General features: G+C 34.9%; 1 protein-coding gene across 1 annotated transcript; it reads right to left on the bottom strand.

Annotated features, from left to right (window-relative positions):
• Window positions 1–9,504: 9,504 nt before the first annotated feature.
• LOC149537977 (scopoletin glucosyltransferase-like) lies at window positions 9,505–11,665 on the bottom strand. Its single transcript, XM_089799380.1, has one exon. It carries the CDS (start codon window positions 11,586–11,588, stop codon window positions 10,035–10,037), a length of 1,554 nt encoding a protein of 517 aa, XP_089655506.1. The 5' UTR covers window positions 11,589–11,665; the 3' UTR covers window positions 9,505–10,034.
• Window positions 11,666–21,604: the final 9,939 nt, after the last annotated feature.

The raw sequence follows: 21,604 nt of genomic DNA, 5'->3' as shown, positions 1-21,604 counted from the left end.
GTATAAAATAGAAGACAACCTATAATGCTAATACCTATGTACTCCTTTGGTGGATAAAAATGGGTTTTTTATTAAGGAAACAATAATCATGTCCATGCCATAATATCCAACGTTTTGTAGCAGCAATGTTGTCTTCAGCCAAAAACAATTTGCAACAATATTTGAAATTGTTTTGAGTTTAGTGGGTATGCTTTTCACATGAGACTATCTCATCTCCTTAGCAGCAAGTTGAGCCACATAATTATTTGGAACCACTCGTAGCATCAGCAAGACTTTCTATTAGTTGAGACTTTGCTATTTGTTGGTCATTCATGTCATTTGTCTTCACCATAAACTCCCAAATAACATGGTTGCAATGCATATTATTATTATTGACAATGGGTGGAAATAGAAATAAGAAGGTAATATATTCTTTTCTATCTAACAAATGCATCTTTTATTACAAGATAAGACTTGTGGGTTTCCTCATCAAGTCTTAATGAGAATGCAACAGGAAGATATGTAGGCGACAGGAAGATCTATAGCATATTATCAACTTGTTAGATAAATACAATTTCATCTATTTATTTACATATTTTATCTAATAATTATATTAAATATTACTCATAAATATTAGATAATATGAAACATAGAAGAAGAAAATGGAAGATTAAAATGAACATGAAGGCTCATATGGGGGGTAAAACATGGCATAATCTGAGACATAAATTGCTCTTATCACATCCTCAACTGAAGAAATATTCAACTTACCAACCTCATCCTGAATATTGAATCTCAAACCATTAATGTCCTGAGCTACCTTTTCCTTTGACGATTCTTTGTGCCTAGACCGAATAGTCAACTTGTAGAACTCCTCAGTATAATGCTTCACAGTCATATCCTTCTAATCTAGATTCTACAACCTCTTAAACAACTCAAGTTCATAATCAGCAGGAATGAATTTAGCCTTCAACTTAATCACCATCAATCTCCATCTAACGATCTTCATTTCACCTTCTTCTTCTCTATCTCTTTATAGTTCTTTCCACCAAAGAGCAGCATGTCCCTTCAACTTAGTTTGTGCCAACCTCACTCTGAGCACATCCTCAATATCCCCAAGATCAAATTAGTCTTCCAATTCACCAATCCAATCAATCAGGTCTTCAAGAGTCAAAGTACCTAAGAAATTAGAAACCTCCATCTTATGCTTTAGCTTCAACTGAGATCTAGGTCTAGCAAACTAACTAGTCCTAGTTCCAATAGGTCTCTCCACATGATCAGTTATGTCCTCACCACTAGATCCAACAACTTCAAAGTCTTCAGCTACTTCCTCATAGCCATCATCAGTACCTACATGCCTAGGTACACTACCTAAAGCACTCACAATTTCAGCAATCATGTCACTCTTCATCAATGCAATCTCAAATCTGAATTCTTATTTAATCTTCTCTAAGATCCTTTCTTCCAAAGCATCACTAAGATCATCAATTTCCCTAGGGTCTAATCTTCTTGGAGGCATCTTCCAAAATTTTTGCAAACCCAAAGCAATAGATCCACCAATCCAGGAGATCAATCAGCTCCATAAGATTAACCTTCTGCCTCAACTTTGATGATCAATTCACACACACAGGAAAAATCTTTACTCTTATACCACCTGACGCAGTGCAAGGCAGAAGAATATCTAAAGGAGATGTCCAAACCCCTAGCAAATAACCACACAACAAGAAACAATAATGCAAGATATGATACCAGATCACACCTCTTTATTCATAAAATAATTGATTACATGCAATATGCCTGGCTATAAGACCTTCTAGGTTAGGCCAAATATAAACAAAAATTACAATATCAGTTCTATAAAATCTCACAAGATCATCCAACTTACAATCTCAATCCCACTAGTCCAAATCCAAAATTGGATAAGATCACCAAGAACAATCACACTTGTACCCTTAGGTCCACCAAACAATTCTCTAGTTCTCAAGCCACAACAACTAGCTCTTCAAAGTTTACATCTACCCTTCATCCTCTTCTCCAAGTTGGACGAATAATGCCTAAAGACTCCACAAAATCCCCTACTTATACCCAGCTAAGCCACAAGTCGGCCTACTTCATTACAAATTAAATTAAATCCCTTACATTAAATATATGTTGAGCCACAAGTTGGCTACAACACAAATTAAATACACATACATAAATTAATGCCAAAATTTGGCTCATAGACAACTCAACACCAACAAGAACCAAGACCAAGCTAAGTGCCAGAGAAAACCAAGTCAAGCATCAGCCAAACCATAAGCAATGTCAAGCTCCTAGAGCATGTTGAGCTCCTAGTGTATGTTGAGCTTCATAGAGTATGTCAAGCTCCCGGTGTCTGCCAAGCTCTGTAGAGTATGTCAAGCACCAGTAGATAACTGAGCAGCACTCCTTTAGTGACCAAGTCCACAACTTTGAGCCAAAATCCCTCCAACATGTAAGATTTCCAATAAGCCTACAATACTCCTGCAACATAAGTGCACAATAGTTATCTCAGCCTTCACAAGTCATGTTCACACTTATTTTCATTCAAATACTCAATCACTATCACCTTGCTAGTTCAATACAATCTGTCTGGCCAATACATCATCTGAGTTGGTGTAAGCTCTTGGTGACCTATATTACAATGCTGAGTCAATTATTGATGCTTAGAACTTAATAGTGTGACATATTCCATTTCCCAATACTTCTCTCAAATTTGTCCTAATGCATCTTGATTCATGTTGATATGGACTTTTAACCACTTTTATTGTTAGGAACTAATGTATGTTATAACATTTACATATGCAGTCCCTCACATACCTCTTTTCATAGTTGGATGTGGTGTGATCACCTAATCCATTGGATTGGGTGATCTCAACTTTGCTTGATGTGTTGTTTCCAGCTTCTACTACCTCTTTCCATGTTTTGTTCATCTCAACTTTTTCTTTTCCTTTGTTTCTTTCACTGTTTGGTGCCGGTCCTCAGGTCCTATAGTTTTTACTCACTTGTCCAACCTTGAGATAACTAAAACAAACTAGGTTTCTATTCAACATTTCTTATAGTTACCTCTAAAATGTGCCTTAATGCAATTCTCTAGAATGTGCCCATACTCTCCATAGTAAAGATAATTATACCATGTGGTGTAATCCCAATTGTAAGAATTACATTGCTTAGGTGCATGTGTTCTCCTTTTAGATGTTTAGTTAGATTTTTCTTTGGATCTATATTCATGATCTCTATGTCTATATTTTTTATAATTATAACAATGTTCTTCAAATCTAGGTGTAGTAGGTGCATCTCTTTTCTTTGACCTACATTCATGTGCTTGGTGTCCTTTCTTCTTGCAATTAAAATAGTTGCCAACAAACTTAGGTTTAGGGTTTTGCATACCATTTTTTCTTCTGCATATGTTAGCAGTGTGTCCAACTTTACCACAATGATGACAAGTAGGCTTGTCTTTGGATTTTTCATTTCTTTTCTCTCCACTCTTTAATGAGTCTCCTTCCTAAGTAGATGAAGAGTGCTTGATATGTCCTAGACCAAAAGTATTATTGGATGACCTTGTTGATCTCATTAGTTCTTCAAAGTATCTGATAGCTTTACTTGGTTTGTTCATTCTTTCTAGAAGTCTTTTCTCATATATCAACTCATTCCTTAGTTGGTCACTCTATGATCTCAAATTTGTAATTTCCATGTCCTTTTTGTTTAACTCTTGATTTGCAATTAACAACTGGTTCATCATGTCTAACTAATTTCTTGTAACCTTCTACACAACTAATGATCTTTCTTCAAGCTTGGTAGCAATTTTTCTTTTGTCTTCTTCAACTTTCTTCTTTTTTTCGGTCACCTCACATAGTCTTACTAATTGAATTTCTTGTTCTCTCTTGAGTTCTCTATCTTCTTTACTTAGAATGTTGTTCTTCTCTAGTAGATCTATTATTACTACATCACTATCATCAGTGTTTCCACTATTAAGCAATCCTCTGACATCAACTTCCTTATATAGTGTCATTATAATGAATGGCCATATCTTTCCTTTTCTTTAAGGATTTCCTTAACTAATCCTTTGCTCCTTCAAGTTGTTGTAGTATGATTTGGATTTCAATCATCTGATTCTTAATGATTTTTCCCATTTTGTATTCCTCCATTTCAAGATCTATGCTCTTAAGTTGTTAGGCTTCTTTCAATGTTGGTAATATCAATGGGAAACATGATACTAAGAGGGAGGGGTGAATCAAGATCTATAAAACTCTTTACTAATAAAACAATTTACTAGATTCACGCCTAATCCATCTCATATCTTAGATCTCATGCCATATAATCATAAAATTATAATTTTGAAATGAAATCTATCTAAGCATAACATCTATGAAACCATAAACTCATAACACAATAATTTTGATAACCTAGAAACACTTCATGTTGAAGATAAAACTTGGGTGGGTAGGAAATCCATAAATCTTTACTATTGCAACAACAATGTTTGCCTATTAGAGCTACAATTTGATCATATCTAATGATCTACCCTATGAGGGGTTTGCTCTGCTAAAATCATTTAAGACTGTTAGGTCTTACCTTGATTAAAGGATTTTACACTTATAATAAAGTAAGGATTATGTTAGGAGATTTAAATAAGGTTTGTTAGAAACACCTTGTTAAGAGATTTTCCCTAACTCAATCTATAAAAATTGATTCAATACTTGATCCTTCAGTTTTCTTTGAAAGCTAGTTACGGATCTCCTCTCTTCAATATCTCAATCTAATCTCCTTATCTAATCTATGCTATGTTTTGTCCTTCACTGCTAGGTTGCTTTGTCTAATCTCCTTTCAGACTTAGCCTTCCTTCGCTCTGTACTTAGCTTGTTCACTCCTTCACTTCATCATTCATCATTATAATCATAGGGTTAGAACCCTTCTTAAATAGATAATCGTAGAAAGTTCTTAGAGATCTTAATAAATGATCCATATTTCATCCTTTTGTCATTTTACCCTTCTCATTTTCTAATTGGTTAATCTACTTTTCTTGGGATTAATGCCTTCTAACAATACACATACTCTTCTCCTTAATTATTTCTACAATATTTAAAGTCAAAACTAGTTTACTCAGCACTTGAATGTTCTAATACTCGGTCATAAGTAACATTCATGTTATCACTTGACTTCTATACACTCCATATAAATTCACTTTCTCAAATGCTCGATCTCTTATGTGTTAATCGGCATGTATGCTGACTCGATCTCAACTGGGGTGCTTGGCTCGACCTTCTCTAGATGGCTCGGTCATAGTGATGATTGTCCAATACTGCCTTGGAAATGACTAATTCTTAGACACTAATAGGCAACTTAGGCTTAGAGATCAACACACGGGTCTTGGAAGATGGATCACAAGTTGTAATTTTGGGTCTTGGAAAATGGAATGCATGCTGCATTTTTGGGTCTTGGACCCTCTAGTCCAAGCTATAATTGTGAATCTTGAACCCTTTAGTGCAAGTTATAATTTTAGGTCCTTGTAATATTGGGTTTGAGAATCCAACTTACAAGTTATAATGAAATTATCATTTACTTGTAATGACCATTAAAATAGTTGATTTCACTTAAAAGGGCCAATTCAACGTTAAAACAAAATGAAAACATAAAATACTAAGTTAAAAGTGGATTTTAAGAAGGCTATTAAAAGTGCAACTAATTCAAGCTTGTAACTTTACTTTTAATAATAATTATAGGCCAAATATATTAAACTATAGATGATATTACAATACAACCTTTGAAACCCAAATTTGAAGAAAAATCCAACTTTCAAACATTGAATTTTGACAGAAACAGAGGTGAAGAACTTAATTTTTTCAACGGATTCGTAAGGGATGAAGAAATGCCTCAAAAAATGTGTCTAGAGTCTTAAATTGCTAAAATTTTGGTAGGTTATTCCTCATTTTTTCAAATAAAAAATTAAAGACAACATATATGATCTATGCATAATGCCTATTTTGTAAGCTTATATACATGCTTGTCTCTCATGAATTATGTAGGCAATGATTAAATGAGATGGATATATTGAAGCATTATTTACTTGCTTGTCTAAGAACTATGCACAATGGTTGATAAATGTAATCAAGGTTAAGATAATATATAATTTTGAGAAGGAATTATTCTAAATATTTTTTTATTTGTATATAGGTATCTAATCAACCTATTTATAGGTTTCCCCTATCATCCAATTAAGTTGTGTTAATAAGTAAAAACTATGAAGGATTAAACTACATAATTATACAAAGTTTTGTCTCATGCAAGAGACACATCTCTCAAACATGATACATATTTAAGCATATTTGGATTAATCTATTTGGAGATATTGATAACATCAATTTGTGTTCTCAATATTGTACAATAGTTTAAAAAATAGAGACTCAAAATGCCATGAATCTTTTTCTTGTTGGAATAAGTTAGGACTAAATGATTATGTGTTGCATATGTGGAAAAGAGTTTGAGTTCTAAACAATGACTAAAATAGATATGTCCTCCTTCTCACGATTAGTTTGCATTCCTCTGCAGTTTGTTGTCTATTAGTTTAATTGATTTATAGGAAAGTCATTTGTCTCCATGATTGTATAAATAAGATTCATTTGATCAATATAATAAAGTATATTATTTATCTTCTCCATCTTCTTCTTTTTTGTTATTTCAGATTTCTAACTTGGTATCAAAGCTTGAGGAAGCATCAGAAGACAGTGATGATGAATTCATTGAAGATAAAGGACTTTTCATATTTTGAAGAAGCCTTTGAAGATAGAAAAGGATGAAGTAGAGGCTAGATGAATGTTCAATAATCTGAGGTGCTAGTGGATTGGAGAAACTATATCTTATTGGGGTTATGAGACATGCATGTGGAGATTGGTGTCCAATAGTTTAGGGAGATTTGAAAATCAAGAAGCTTTGCATCATACCTTTATGAGAGTTATGAGGCATTTCATGTGAAAATTATGGCCAAAGTTGTTGGAAGCCTAGATGATAACTGCATGACTATACCAATAGTTGGGAGTGACTTAAAGAAGCCTTACTAGTCTATGAACTATTTTCAAAGAATAGTTTCTACATAATGTATTGTATTCTTACTAGTCAGTTTAATTCCTAGTTCATTTATTCCTTAAGGGTGAGTGTTGGAATAAGTCAAACCTGAATGACTGTGTGTTGCATATGTGGCAAAGAGTTTGAGTTGTTAAAAATAATTGAAATAGATATTTACTCCTCATAGTTTGTTGTCATTCCTTTGTAGTCTATTGTCAGTTAGTTTAGATGATTTATAAGAAAGTGGTTTGTCTCTGTGATTGTATAAATTAGGATCATTCAATTAATATAATAAAGCATATTAATTCGTTGCTCTATATTTTTTATTACTGTTGTTTTAAAGTTCTAGAATTTCTTGTCGTGTTTTCAAAATTTTAGAATGGGAATTTTTAATCTCTCATCAAAAGTCAAATTTTGATTGATTAAGAAAAATCCCCTTTTAACTTCCCTTTCATCTCTTATCTCCATGGGCATACACTAGATACTATTACTATCATTTTAAGATGGATTTAATCAGCCAGTCCATTGTATAATGATTGGTGCACATATTGAGGATATTTTTAGTTTTAAAATGTAAAGAAACTACATAGCTTTCATATTTCTCATACAATTTAAGATTCCTTCAATAACTTAAAATTTCCACTTCATGTAGAGAGCTTGTTCTTCATAAAGGTTAACAAAGTTTTTCCATTGTGAATCAAAGCCACTCTATTGTCTAAAATGGTTGGCTTCTCCTTTTGAACTTCAGAGGGGAGAAATGAGTTTTTATGTCTCCACTCCTTTTCTTCCATGTTCTTAAATCTTTCCTTATTCCCACTATAAATCTTGGAAAAGTTCCACTTGTTATGACCCAAACCCTTCTCTATTACTTGAGTAGAACTTTCCTCTTAAATAAAAATTCCACCTTCTTGACAGAACCTCCCAAACCCTTCTTGTTGGACACCAAAAAAGGACTTTAGCGCACAACTTCTATCTCCTATTTGACACTTCTTTACAATTCAATTGTCTACTTTGAAACCCTCGACATTCTCTCCATTATGCCATTCCCCACTAAAAGTGTCAACTATAATATACAATATTTATGTATGTTACATTATTTGAATAGAAAATACCAAATTTGTATAAAATTTATATAAATAACATTGCTTAAATAGCAGTTGTCAAATGATACACCATGTCTTTTATTAGTATACTAATATAATATTATATTAATATAGCATTTTCATGTTCAATATAATAATTAAAATTAAAGACATTCTATTTACATAACCCAAGATATTATATGTATATCTTTAGCATTGTTAAAATTTGTCTTTGTCTCACACTCTATAATCTATTATCAAGTTGACAAAGAGAAGACAAGACATTTACATGAGACAAGAGAGTGATAGAAAACATTGAATAATAAAAGTCATACATAATTAAATCCAAAAACATTGAAATTTGTTTTGGATGGGTGATTATTCATCCTGGTTAGCTAAGAGCCAGGGATTGAAGGGTATCCATACACTAAAGTTACGAAAGAATGACTTCACTATCATCTCTTAAGAAGTTGAAACCTTGCACTTATAAAAACTTGATCTATGGGAAGCTCATTAAGCCCCTTTAGACTTCTCTAATAGACTAAAGACTCATTAATTTATATAATAATTAGAAAAAAGAAATGAAATGAAATGAAAAATTGCCCATAAAAAATGGCTTGTATGTTAAATAAAATTAAAATTATTAGATATTCTAGACTTACCATATTTCTAAAATAATTTAAAACAAAATGACAAGAACACTATCACAACTTAACCATCACATAATATCAATACCATTACTATTTTTTTTTTTAAATGAAACTTTTCTAAATAAAAATGGATGTGACAAGAATATCAGTTGTCTTCCAAATACGTACAACGCTGAACAGACTAGGTAAGAGCGATATATTTGTAATTTTGTGTTTCCTTTTATCCTTTGATCTTAATGTCAAATGTTGAATGGGATGAAGAGAAAGCTGCAGTCTCTGTCAGTTGACTGAAAAGCTCCGTGTTCCCTTTTCTAACCTTCATATCTTATTTGGGTCTCACATTTCCAATACCTAGAGTAGGATTCAACTATTTTTTCTGAAATTGAAAGCTTCTGGATTGGGATTAAACTATTTTTATGAAATAGAAAGCTTCTGAATTGGGATTAAAATATTTTTACTTTATGAAATTGAAATCTTTTGGATTGTGATCAAAGTGTATACGTTTTTCCCAGTGAAAGAGACTTACACCAGTGAGATGGGTCATTCAAAAATCAGTAAACGTCAGAGGTACATAATACAAAATGGTCCCACTTTTGCCAATGCGTGATTATTCTTCATATGCTAAGAAATAATACAAACCATACTCTTCTGGAAGAACTGAAACCAAGACTAGCCTGTAAAAGCATTGCTATACAAAGAAAACAATGTCAGAATTTTTGGGGAAAAAAACCATGTACTATTGAACTTGTTGTAACCACTTGTTCTGAAGAGTTCGAAGATAGTGAAAGAGGATCACTTGATTTCTCTGACTAGGCTCCTCAATTTCTGTCTTCTTTGTCTTCCACCGTCATAATCCTCCTCACTCACAACTCTGTGCATAGTTTTTCGGAGTCAAAGAAACTTACATCAATGAAATGGGTCATTCAACAAAATGCAAAAGTCAGAGGTACATAATACAAAATGGTCCCATATTTTCAAATGCGTGATTATTCTTCTTCACATGCCAAGATAGAAAACAAAGAGACGGCGTCCAGTCCAACTCAACACTCCTCTGGCAGAAGAGAATTGAAGACTAAATTGAACTTCAACAAACCATTTTTGCAGGAGTTCTTGAAACAAACAAAACCTATGGGAATTCCTTGAAACAAACAAAACCTATGGGTATGAATATGCGGATGATCTTGGGGAATGGATATCCTCAATTTCTTAATTCTCCAAAAAAACTGAAAAAAGTACTGATGAATTAAACTTGTTGTAGCGACTTGATTTCGGAAACGAAGAGATCAAAATTAGTAAAAGAGGATCCACCCGGTGCAACAGCCGCTTGAGCAGCATCCCTCAGATCTTTAACCCTGCTCCTCAATTCTCTCCCCTTCTCTTCCACCATCAACATCTTCACCACTTTCTCCACGTCATCCCTGGTCACCAACCAGTTCTCATCAATTCTCTGAGGGGCTTCCACGGCGATCTTAATCTCATCCACCACAAACTTGGAATTAAACGGCTGCTCGGCATAAAGCGGCCAGGCAATCATAGGAACCCCCATGGTGGTGCTCTCCATGACAGCATTCCAACCGCAGTGAGACAGAAATCCACCCGTAGCAGGGTGCGCCAGAATGCTAAGCTGCGGAGCCCAACCCAACACAAACATCCCCTGCTTCTTCTCCACCACGCGGTCAAAGAGCCCAGCGGGGAGAAAATCCAAGGCCGAACCAGAAAACCCATTAAGGCCCTTAATCTTCCCAGAATCACAAGGGTTACGCAAAACCCACAGAAATTTCACCCCGCTGGCCTCCAAACCAACCGCGAGCTCTTCAATCTGCACGCTCTTCACAGAATTCTCACTGCCGAACGAAACATAAAGCACAGATTCATCCGCCTGTTCGTCCAGCCATTTCATACACTTTTCCCCCTCCGTGTTCACCCCCATTTCAACAGCAGGCGCAATATTTCTCTTGATCGAAGACTCCCCCTCCTCGAACACCTCCGGCGGGAGAAGAGGCCCGATTGTTCTCAGAGTCCCGTTAACTCTCTCGAAATGGTCGGCGAACTCACCGTCGAGCTCGGAAAACGAGTTAACGATCGTTCTCCAGCTCTTCTTATTCCCCGCCCGCTGCCGCAACCAGAACTGATGAGTCCCGTTCTCCGGTGTGGCCTCGGGCAGCTCGGGCAGCAGCTGGAGGCGCGTGAGCTTAACTTCCCTGGGCACGCCGGGCACAACAAACCGACCCGACGGCGTGCGAGGGAGGTTACGCGGAAGCACATCCCACACTATCTGCTGCACGGATTCCGAGAACATCCCCGACGTCTCGAAATTCACCCGCTGGATGCCGAACTTCTCGGCCACGCCGGAAGACCACCCGAGGAGAACGTCGGCGACCAGACACGCCGGCGGCGGCAGGGTGGTCGTTTCCCCAGCCAGAAAGCGGCGGAGAAATCGTTCGAAATGGGGCTGGAGCCCCTCGCCGGCGGCCAACAATGGCGGCAGCTGGTGCCACTGCACGCTGTTGCTGTTCACTTTACCGAGCGTTAAATGATCCTCCGGGACTTCGACTTCCAGCAGGTGGATGTCTAAACCGGCCTTTCGGGCTTCCTGGACCTTGTTCCTCAGCGAAGAGATGTGGTGAAAGGTGGTGACGAAGCTCACGGTTAGCCCCTTTGCCGCCAGGTTTTTGGCTAATTGCATGAACGGAATGAGGTGGCCGTGCCCCAACGAGGACAACAGCATTACGTGGGGCTGGGGCTTTCCGTTCTCCGTTCCGTTGCCGTTTATTTCATCACGGGCTGCCGGCGCCATGATTATGGAGACAACAAAGAAAAACTTTCGGCTTGGTTCTATTGGACTAGAACGAATGATTCTTTGCAGATATGCGTCGAGGAAGCAGATGTATATATAATGCAGTCGGGATTGTCTTTAGTGGTCGTCAATCTGTGCTCCGGAGCTTTTGGAATGAATCGGAACCTTCCACGTGTACAGTTTGGGTTCCTTTTGTGAAAGGGTGCAAGTTGTTCGGCCTACGTAATGATGATGCGATGATGATCTCAGCTTCGATGGGATCATATTTGATTTTTCCTTCGGCCGCGCCCTTAGCGAGAGTCGAACTCGTGATGGGTCTCTTCCTTATTTGGCACCCGATTTGACCATTTATACAATTTATTAATTAATTTTAAAGTCACAGATCAGTGGTTTTGTGGTTTTAAAATTAATTAATTAATTACATAAACTATCAAATCAGGTGCAAATTTTCTGCTGTATAGACGTTGCCATTCAAATATCCTTGCTCGTGGTCAGAATTATTTGTAATAGGGTACGTTCTCGCCTACATAGTTTAAGGTGGTGATGCTAAGGATGTTTAGGATCTACAATTTGTCACACTTTTGTTTATTTTTCATTTAAGATTTACAGTTTGTAGATGAGACATTAGTTTATTTCATTTTAAAACATTTGAATTGATTAGTATGTACTGCCTATATTATAAGTTGAGTTTTCAAGGAAACTAAACATTTGAAAATAACTTTTATTTTTCTTATTTATTTATTCTATGTAATATGAAGTTTTGAAGGAAAATATATCTTAAGGTTAAAGTAGATTTGTTAAATAATTCTAATTGATTAAACATAATTCTAAATTAGTATAGATCGATTGAATATACATAGAATTGATAATCAAATTGTTGGTAGCAATTAAATAAAGAAAGTAATAATTATTTGGAAGAGTACTATTATTTCTATAATTGAAGAATAACTATTAATCACGAGGATATTTTATAGTATACAAGAATATTTTGAGAAATGGCATTTCCTTGTCAAATGAATACCTCAAAATTTATCTCAAGGAACAAAGTTTCATTAGAGGAAAACTTGATGATAACAAACTAGTCCTTTAAGTATGGAAAAATGTTCTGGCTTCTAGTCTAGTAAGGCTCACCTAGTATGCCTTTGTGTCCTCTGCCCTTATTAATCTTTTGTAGGGCCAATGATATTTAACATACTTTGGAAGAGATATATTTATTAAAGGGTTACAAAAATTTTATGTGCAATAATGAATTGGTGAGGTTACAAATGGTTTGCCTCATTATTGATATAAACAATTAATAATAACACCTTAATGAGATTTGAACCTGTTATCTCTAAAAGTTGTGCCTAGACTAGATTCTAACCCACTCAACTTCGAGTAACATGGAAACACTCCTAAGAAGTGGGACATACCTAAGTTAGGAGTGAATCTCCAAGTTATAGGCCGGCTCCTCTTGATGTCTCACTGATTTAGTTCTTCAAACAAAAACAAAAAACTTGAAGGGGAAAACGAATAGAAAGATTGCTTGGAAATAAATACTGAAAAAGTTAAGTGGGGTGATACACCAAATGGTAGGATGAAGATATTGCTGGCCTGTCTTGATGAAATTAATTTGGGTAACTAACAAGAACTCAATATTGCAAAGAACCATTCGCATATAAATATTTCACGAGAAGGATGTACTTTAGACAAGCAGTTGAAGGGAATGCTAACATTCACAATGTCACAAACTTGAAAGAAAATAGAGTATCTTGATTTGCAACCTACATGAATTATCACATCTCACTTGCAATTAAAATTAAGACAGAAACCAAGGATTCGAAGAGTAAATCGCAAGAGATCCTATTAAATCAGAAGCTTAGCAACAAGTAGACACAATAAGGGTCCTAATATTGTTCCTTATTCAAATTTCAAAGGTTGTTGAACAACATTCACCTAGATTGATTTTAAAAATAAAGTGATTTACCAAGAAAAGCATGAAGGACTCCCAAGAGATATCGACAATGCTATCTTGCATAAGACTTCAAAATTGCCAGCCCTTTCTCCACATCTTAGGAATCCTTAAATAGACCAGGATTGCAACAAGCTTCAGATGGGAGGGGCACATGTCAAAAATTCACTAGAAGAGTATAGATATCTCTGAGAAATACATTCACCATTAAGTTTTACATCTCCCATTATGGGCAAACCAAGAGAATAATCATGAAAAAACTAGGTGCTACATGTTGCAGGAGTACTGTAATGCCCCGCTTGGAGATCCTTGGAACAAGGATGAAATACCAGCCAAGATTATTTTTTTTTCAAGTATGAATGCACATGACAACATCATACAGGGATCATAAAGATCGTAACAGAAGACTTAACCACAATCTCGGTAACCATGAACCTCTAAATTCCATTACCAAATTGACACACACAAACAAAGCCAACAACGACTGCGCACATGATGAGGGCTCAAAGGAATGACCACTCATCAACAATGTAACGCCCCGCCAAGGGATCCAAAAGAATTAACCTAGAGTTTCACTAAGTTTGCTAAACATTTTTTTTTTTTTTTAAGTAAGAATGTATAACATACACATCAAACACATAGTAGCGGAAGCAATTATATGTAATCATTAACAAACATACATCACAAGTTACATTCCTTAAGGATCCCAAGACGTTGAGTCACATTTAAATTTAATTAATTCTAAGTCTAACAACTACCACATACATATGAAAGAATAATCAGAAAGTCCAATGTCCATAATATACATTTGCTCCGAATGCCTCTTGGCAATTTAATTCGGAATGCTCAATCATCCACTGTACATGTCACAGGGTATGAAAGGCTTAAAAGAATATACATATGTAAAGATAAAGATACATCATCCTCAAATCCATGATACAAAGTATAGTAAAATAAATGAAACTAATAACATACCTGATACATCCATACATCCATAATGATAAAACATCTATCATAAAATCTAACTATCCATCCTAATAATCCAAGAACATAGTGAAGGTAAATGTCAACCAAGAAAACTCCAGCCACGGTGACCATAGACGGATCTCAAAGGTAAGAGTAAAAAGCACTACCACCCGACCACGTGGAACCTAAATGGTCCACTCCCACCGCGCTGAGGAGATAGTCTCAAGTCCCAAACAAGGTATCAAACACAAAACACAAGTACTCTCTAAGTCTGGGAAGTCCTAAAAGTATACTAACTCAAAGGTTCAACATAGAAAGACATCTAGACCTAGAGGCACCACAAAGACACGTAGGAAACCTGCTATGCAAGCGGGAAAGTGTCATCACAAAAGTCACGTAGAAGTTACCCGAGCAATCCTTTAGGAATCCCGGGTCCCTAGTGATTCCTGCGGCCACTAGTATCCTCTCGTACTGACAAGGCATACTCCGGAATGCAAGGTCGTAACCAAGCGTTCTCTCTACCCCATCCTAGCCTGTACTAGCACTCAAGGCATGGGAGAGAACATACAATTATCTTATTAGGTTCATTTAAGTCAGTATTTAGGTGAGATGTTTTCACTTGTTAAAACAACTTACAATGGGTTACTCCAGGCAGCCTCTTAGGGCCCCGATCCTCATTGCAAGCCACTTCCCGACACTACACATAGATAACCTACCCTAGGCTCATGAAAACACAAATCAAAGAATCATAATAAAATCACCTCAGTCCTATACAAGCGACTGTAAAACATCATAAAAGATAAGCCACAAAATTTACATCAGTTCTTCATGAGCAACAGGTAAGCATCAAATAATAATCATATGATCACAACAGTTCTCTATCAGCAACTGAAGGCATCAATGATAAATCACAATACTGATCAAAGACTCCAAAATGGTCAAGTCAACACATGACATCATCAAGACATAACAAACACTTCAGTCCTCTCAAGCGACCGAAAAGCAATCCAAGTATAACTGATTGAGACTCAAAAATGGTTATCAAATATAACTGATCGAGACTCAAAAATGGTTATCAAATATAACTGATCGAGACTCAAAAATGGTTATCAAATATAATTGATCGAGACTCAAAAATGGTTAAGTCAAGTATCTTATATACATACACTTCAGCTTCATGCCAAGAAACTTAGAAAGCAATAACAAACAGTAATTGCAAACATGTCATAGAGCACTCCATCACATTACCATGGTCGGGTTAAGAAAGATCGAGACCAAATCATCATAACATCACATTCACAACCCCGAGCCTCTGGTAACAACCTAAACTGGTCAATACTAGAACAAACCCCAAAACCTCAAAACATAGACAACAAAATAATCTCATAGAAAAAAAACAAAGTCATCACACAGTTGGATCTGAACGATAATATACTGTTGAGTTAAGGTAAGATTTAAGTTCCAGTTTAACGTCTATTTCAAGTAACTAAGTTTTCGCAACTACCCCTTACAATTAACCCATTTCTATAATAACCTCCATTAAATCAATAATCTAAATCTACAATTTAATCAAATAATATCTATTAATAATAACTTTAATTCAACTGATTCTAATTAAGTTAATAATTAAATTTTAAACGATATCAATAATATTTAATTAATTATTAATATATATTAATAAAATTTATTAACAATATTAATAATTAATAATTTTAATTCATTATAAACTAACTTTAATAGCATTACTAATTTATTTCTAAAAAAATTAAATACAATTTATTAATAATACTATTTTTAATAAATTGTATTAATTATAATCTATTTTTAATAAATTAAAAAAATTAAAAATCATATTACAAAAAAAACTAACCCCTAAATGTCTTTTTTATTAAAAAACGTATTATATATATAAAAAAAACGTTTTAGGCCCGCCGGCTGGCAGACTTCGGTCTGCCGCAGCAAGGTACTGCTGCATCAGCAGTACCTGCTGCCACAGCAGTACTGTTGTCGCGACAGTACTTGCTGCGATGCGACATCATAGGAAGGGGCGGTGGGGGGGTGATGGCCCCGCCTCCCCAAACAATTAATTAAATTTTTATTTTTATTTTATTTTATTTTTTATTTTTATTTATTTATTTTTAAATTTAGACTTTAAAATATATATATAAATATGCTTAAACGATTTTGTTTTTATATATATAAATTTTTGCTTAAAGATTAATATTAAATAAAATAAATCAAATTATATATATATATATATATATAATTATAATTATTATTTATTTATTTATTTTAAACATTAACAATTGCAATCTAATAGAGAAATAATTCCAACCCTACGAATTTTCTTTTTAATCTCAAAACTCTCCCCAATTCAATTCTCTCTTTTCTCTATTTTAATACAATCCTAAATCCCGATTTAATTTTATTGAAGGATGTTCCTAAATAGTTTTTCAATCTAGAATTACAAATGAAATCGAATAGCAAAAGATCCAGAACGAAGAAATGATACATTCAAGAAGACAAGATTCTTACAATCACGAAGTAGACAGAACATATTAAATTTTTTAAATCATTTAGGGGTCAAAATACCAGACCCTACCTGAACCTGATGCTAATACGCAATCCCCAAAATTTGTAAGAGAACTCGCTCCTCTTCAATAACTTTCTTCTGAAAATCTTTCCTAGAATTCTCCTTCTGAAATTTGCTTCCAAAAACTCTCTCCAAAATTCCTGTCTCCAAAATTTCACGGTCCAAATTCGTCTCCCCCAAAAATGAACCCCAAAGTTGTGATAAGGAGTTTTCTCCTCAAATCGGGGCACTAATTGTGCGTTCACCCGAGAGGACTCTTTGCTCAACTGGGTTAACTCTCAAATTAACTTGTATTAATCTTTGCTTTATCTTTTTAATGCACATTAAATGAATCATTAAATAACTTTATTTAATTTTTCCACTTGACTTCTATTTTTAATCTTTATTACTTTTAAACCCATGCGTACTTTATGAAATTAAAATAACATTATAATTTCCTCTTATTTTATCTTTTTAATTAATTTCTTTATTTTCAACACATGCTTGCATCATGCAATCTTAAAACTTTTAATAATTAATATATTTTCACTTTTTAATTTATTTTAGAAACTTAATTGATAAAATATTTAATTAACTTAAATAACAATAATATTTAGCATTTATTTAAAAATGAACTCTAAATATATTATTATTAAATTAAATAAATATTATAATGTTCTAAATTATCCTTAAACTTTTATCTCCAAATTTAATTCTTTTTATTTAATTAATTTCTCAATTAATTAAATATAATCAAATATTAAAAAATCATAATAATCTTCTATTAAATTAAATCATTAACTAATCGTTTTAATTAATTTCTTTTATATTTAAACTCATGCTTAGATCATGCGATCTAGAAACCTTTAATAATTTAATATCTTTTCCACTTTTAATTTATTTAAGAAACTTTAATTGATAAAATATTTATTAATTCAATTAATAATAATATTTAGCATTTATTTAAAAATGAACTCTAAATATATATTATTATTAAATTAAATAAATATTATCACATTCTAAAATTATACTTAAAACTTTTATTTCCAAATTTAATTCTTTTTATTTAATTAATTTCTCAATTAATTAAATATAATTAAATATTAAAATATCATAATAATTTTCTATTAAATTAAATCATTAATTAATCCTTTTAATTAAACTTAATTAATAGAAAATACATCAAGGACTCATAAAGCAACACACAAAAACCCATCATAGAAAAAAAATACCAAATCAAACAAAAGGGTTATAATCACGAAATAACATCATTTGATGCATTCAGAGGGTACTTAACTCAGATACTTGCCCTAATTATCAATTAGGACAATTGGCTAAAGGGTTTAGAAATTGGACTTAAGAGTTTATCTCCCCTCTCTTACCATTGAGATAATGCGATAGGGTACACTCATCCTGGCAATTCAGGGAAGTCGATACCCGGTACCTGCAACCTGCATAAAATCCACGCATGTACAGACACAATATTCTAAGCTAAACAGACAATGGCAGGAAGTGGTGCATCGTGTAGATCCCGACTAGCAGGTGACTACGACTCCCTTCCTTAACCACATCAGAAACACCATACATAAAGAAAACAAACACACACACCATACACATGCAGTATGGGGTAAGTATCCATAAGAAAGCACGTGTGATAATAAACCATCTAACTAATCATCATCGATAATTGAAAACATTGAATAATCATCATACATGCATGAAATATAGAGTACCAAGTCATCTCATCATATAATAAATTGAGTGTAAAACAACATCTGATAATCTGAAAGTAATGCTACTAAACATCAAGTATAAAACTGGCCTAAAAGAGTTTGGCAATTAAAACAAAATGTGAACTAGGGGTAGGCACTACAAACAAAACACCAAGCTGGGGTAAAATACAGAATCTTGAAATTTGGCTAAGTCTGAAATCCTAAGGCCCTGAAAATTGGCTAAGTCTGAATTTTGGAAGCCCTGAAATTTTCTAGAATCTTTATCTTATCTTAGAGAGGTCTGAAACCTATCTCAAAAGATTTGTCGCATATATTAAAATATATCTTAATTTTAAGGAATTAAATACCTTATACTTAAACAATATATTTTAAACCCCCTAGAAAGACTGTTTTGAACTGGAAAGGTGCAAAATCCAAAAGGGTGTTCAAAACCAACTTTCAAAACTTCTTCGGCCAAGCCTAACTAACCCTTGTTTCTCGTACAAGAAAGTGCACTGGTCTCGATTTTTGTGCAAGACCTTGCAACACTTCGCACGAGAAAGTGCATGGCTCTGTGCGAAGATTCACAGCACATCGCATGAGGACTTGCATTCTCGCACGAGGAACTACCTTTCCACACGAGAAAACACATCAACGCAACAATAGAACAAGACTAAAAAGCATAAAAACATGAAAACCCCCACACCGAGGAGTATTGAATCCACGTAAATCAAGGAATGAACACTCGAGAGCATAAACAACAAGAAAGAGGAACATCTAACCATCTAAACCAAAGTAGTAAAGAACATACTGAATGCAACATCATAGTGAACAAAGGTAACATTGCAATGACTAAACAACCAAACTAAGTACGCGGTTCCTCCCAACTATCAATAGCATCATAAGTCCATCATGGATCCTAGCCATCCCCCGCGTGTAACATCTCAAGCCACCAATCAAATCGTCAATATTGTCGTAATTATAGGGACGTCATTATTAAACATGCTATCAACATAAGCATAAGGAAATCTAACCTGCTAGTAGTAAAGCATCAGATAATCCTACAAGTAGATAACATCACCTATTACATGTTGAACATCGTAATAAGGAAATCTAACATGCTAAACCAATAAGCAATAGATCATCTAATATAGCAATTCACATCATCTAGGCATATGCTAAACATCATAATATGGGAATGTGTCAAATAAACTAACATCATCTAAACATGATATCCAAACATTCCAATGAAAGAATAAATCACAAGAAAGCATACTCTGGAACCCGAAGCATCAAGTGAAAAACATCTAGCAATGGTTGCAATAGGACCAGACCGTCTCTATACACCGATCCCTAGCAGTGGTGAAGGTAGCTACACCTCCCAACCACATGGCACCCGTATGTCCACACCCGTCGTGCTGATGGAGATAAAGATCCAACCAAAAACACACAAAACAACATCCATGACTAACACTCACGCTAGACAGTATGATGGTTGTAACCAAGAACCTAAGACAATGCAAGGAGTACAGGTCCTGGTCAAACACTTAATAGGCTACTGAGTAGGGTTGACATCATGGAGAGTCGATTGGCATCAAAAAGCCCAAGCTTAGATTGTGTGTCCTCAAACTTAAATGGGTGCTCACACATTGTGTCCTCGAACTTAATCGGGTGCTCACACATTTTATTATCTTAAATTTTATTACCATTCACAAATTTTATTTAGTTATGACTTATATAAAGCTCCCTCTGCCAACCCATGGCGCCATGATCGCCGAGCTGCAAGATAGAAGCCCCTTCCATATGCTACCCTACCCTACCCATACTCATCCTATGACAAGTGCCCGTGGGCATGCATACTCCCATCCCAACCCCAATGATCATAACTTCTGGAAGTACCACAGAAGATCAGGCCTCGCAAGTCACCCAACAAATGTATGCACAGGTAATCGTGTGTGGTGCACCACCATCACGAAGATCAAAACACAAGGACAGGATGAGGACACAATGCAAAATATAACACCCAATCAAAAGCAACTCAGGAGGATGGATTTTACACGAATCCCAAAGCCAATCAAAACCACATGTCATGAAATCACTCAACCAGCCTCAATCTGGGAGTATGGATTCTACACGAATCCCAATGATGCAACAAGACTAAACATCATGAACTCACTCAACTAACCTCAATCCGAGAGTATGGATTCTACACGAATCCTAGTGTCCACGAAACAAAAGCAAAAGTCTAAAAGAAACAGTAACACCAAGTATAAAATCACTCAACTGAACACAACGTCGAGAGTACGGATGTAACACATCCCAATGCAACATAAAAGTGCAACAAAGGTCTAATAGATATTCAAATGGATAATCTAGGTCCACAACCCAACTCATGCCAAGAAAACCTGAGAAAATAGGGTGGCATGCAAAACGAGGTGAAAACCCCCAAATTTGGAAAAACTTCAAAATTAAAACCCATTTGGCCTTTGGGTACAAAAACCTCAAAAATTCAAAAATAAACAAGTTCGGACATCGTATGCAAAAAAGGCCAGCATAACGATGCAAAACCCCAAACCCTCATCTCGAAAAATAGGGAAATGTTTGTACCCACCCAACCAGGTAGAACTAGCATACAGAAATGGAGGGGAACACTAGTTCTCAACTTCCAAACAAACAGCTACCATAAAAGGAAACAGAAACAGAGCCGAAACAATAAAATAGGAAAGCCCTACCTCACAACCAAAAGGGAAAAACGAGAATATGAACCATAAAATAAATAGCCTGCAGAAGTAGCTAAAAACCATGGTAATCCAAG

The sequence above is a fragment of the Cupressus sempervirens genome, chromosome 9, assembly GCF_028749045.1.
Source record: "Cupressus sempervirens isolate cs-2001-9-10 chromosome 9, ASM2874904v1, whole genome shotgun sequence".
Lineage (NCBI taxonomy): Eukaryota > Viridiplantae > Streptophyta > Pinopsida > Cupressales > Cupressaceae > Cupressus > Cupressus sempervirens.
The sequence above is the reverse complement of the archived record's forward strand: the minus strand, read 5'-3'. Positions and strand labels throughout refer to the sequence as shown.

Excerpts from the sequence above, each read along its gene's own strand:
- LOC149537977 (XM_089799380.1), bottom strand. The coding sequence starts at position 11,588 with ATGGCGCCGGCAGCCCGTGATGAAATAAACGGCAACGGAACGGAGAAC.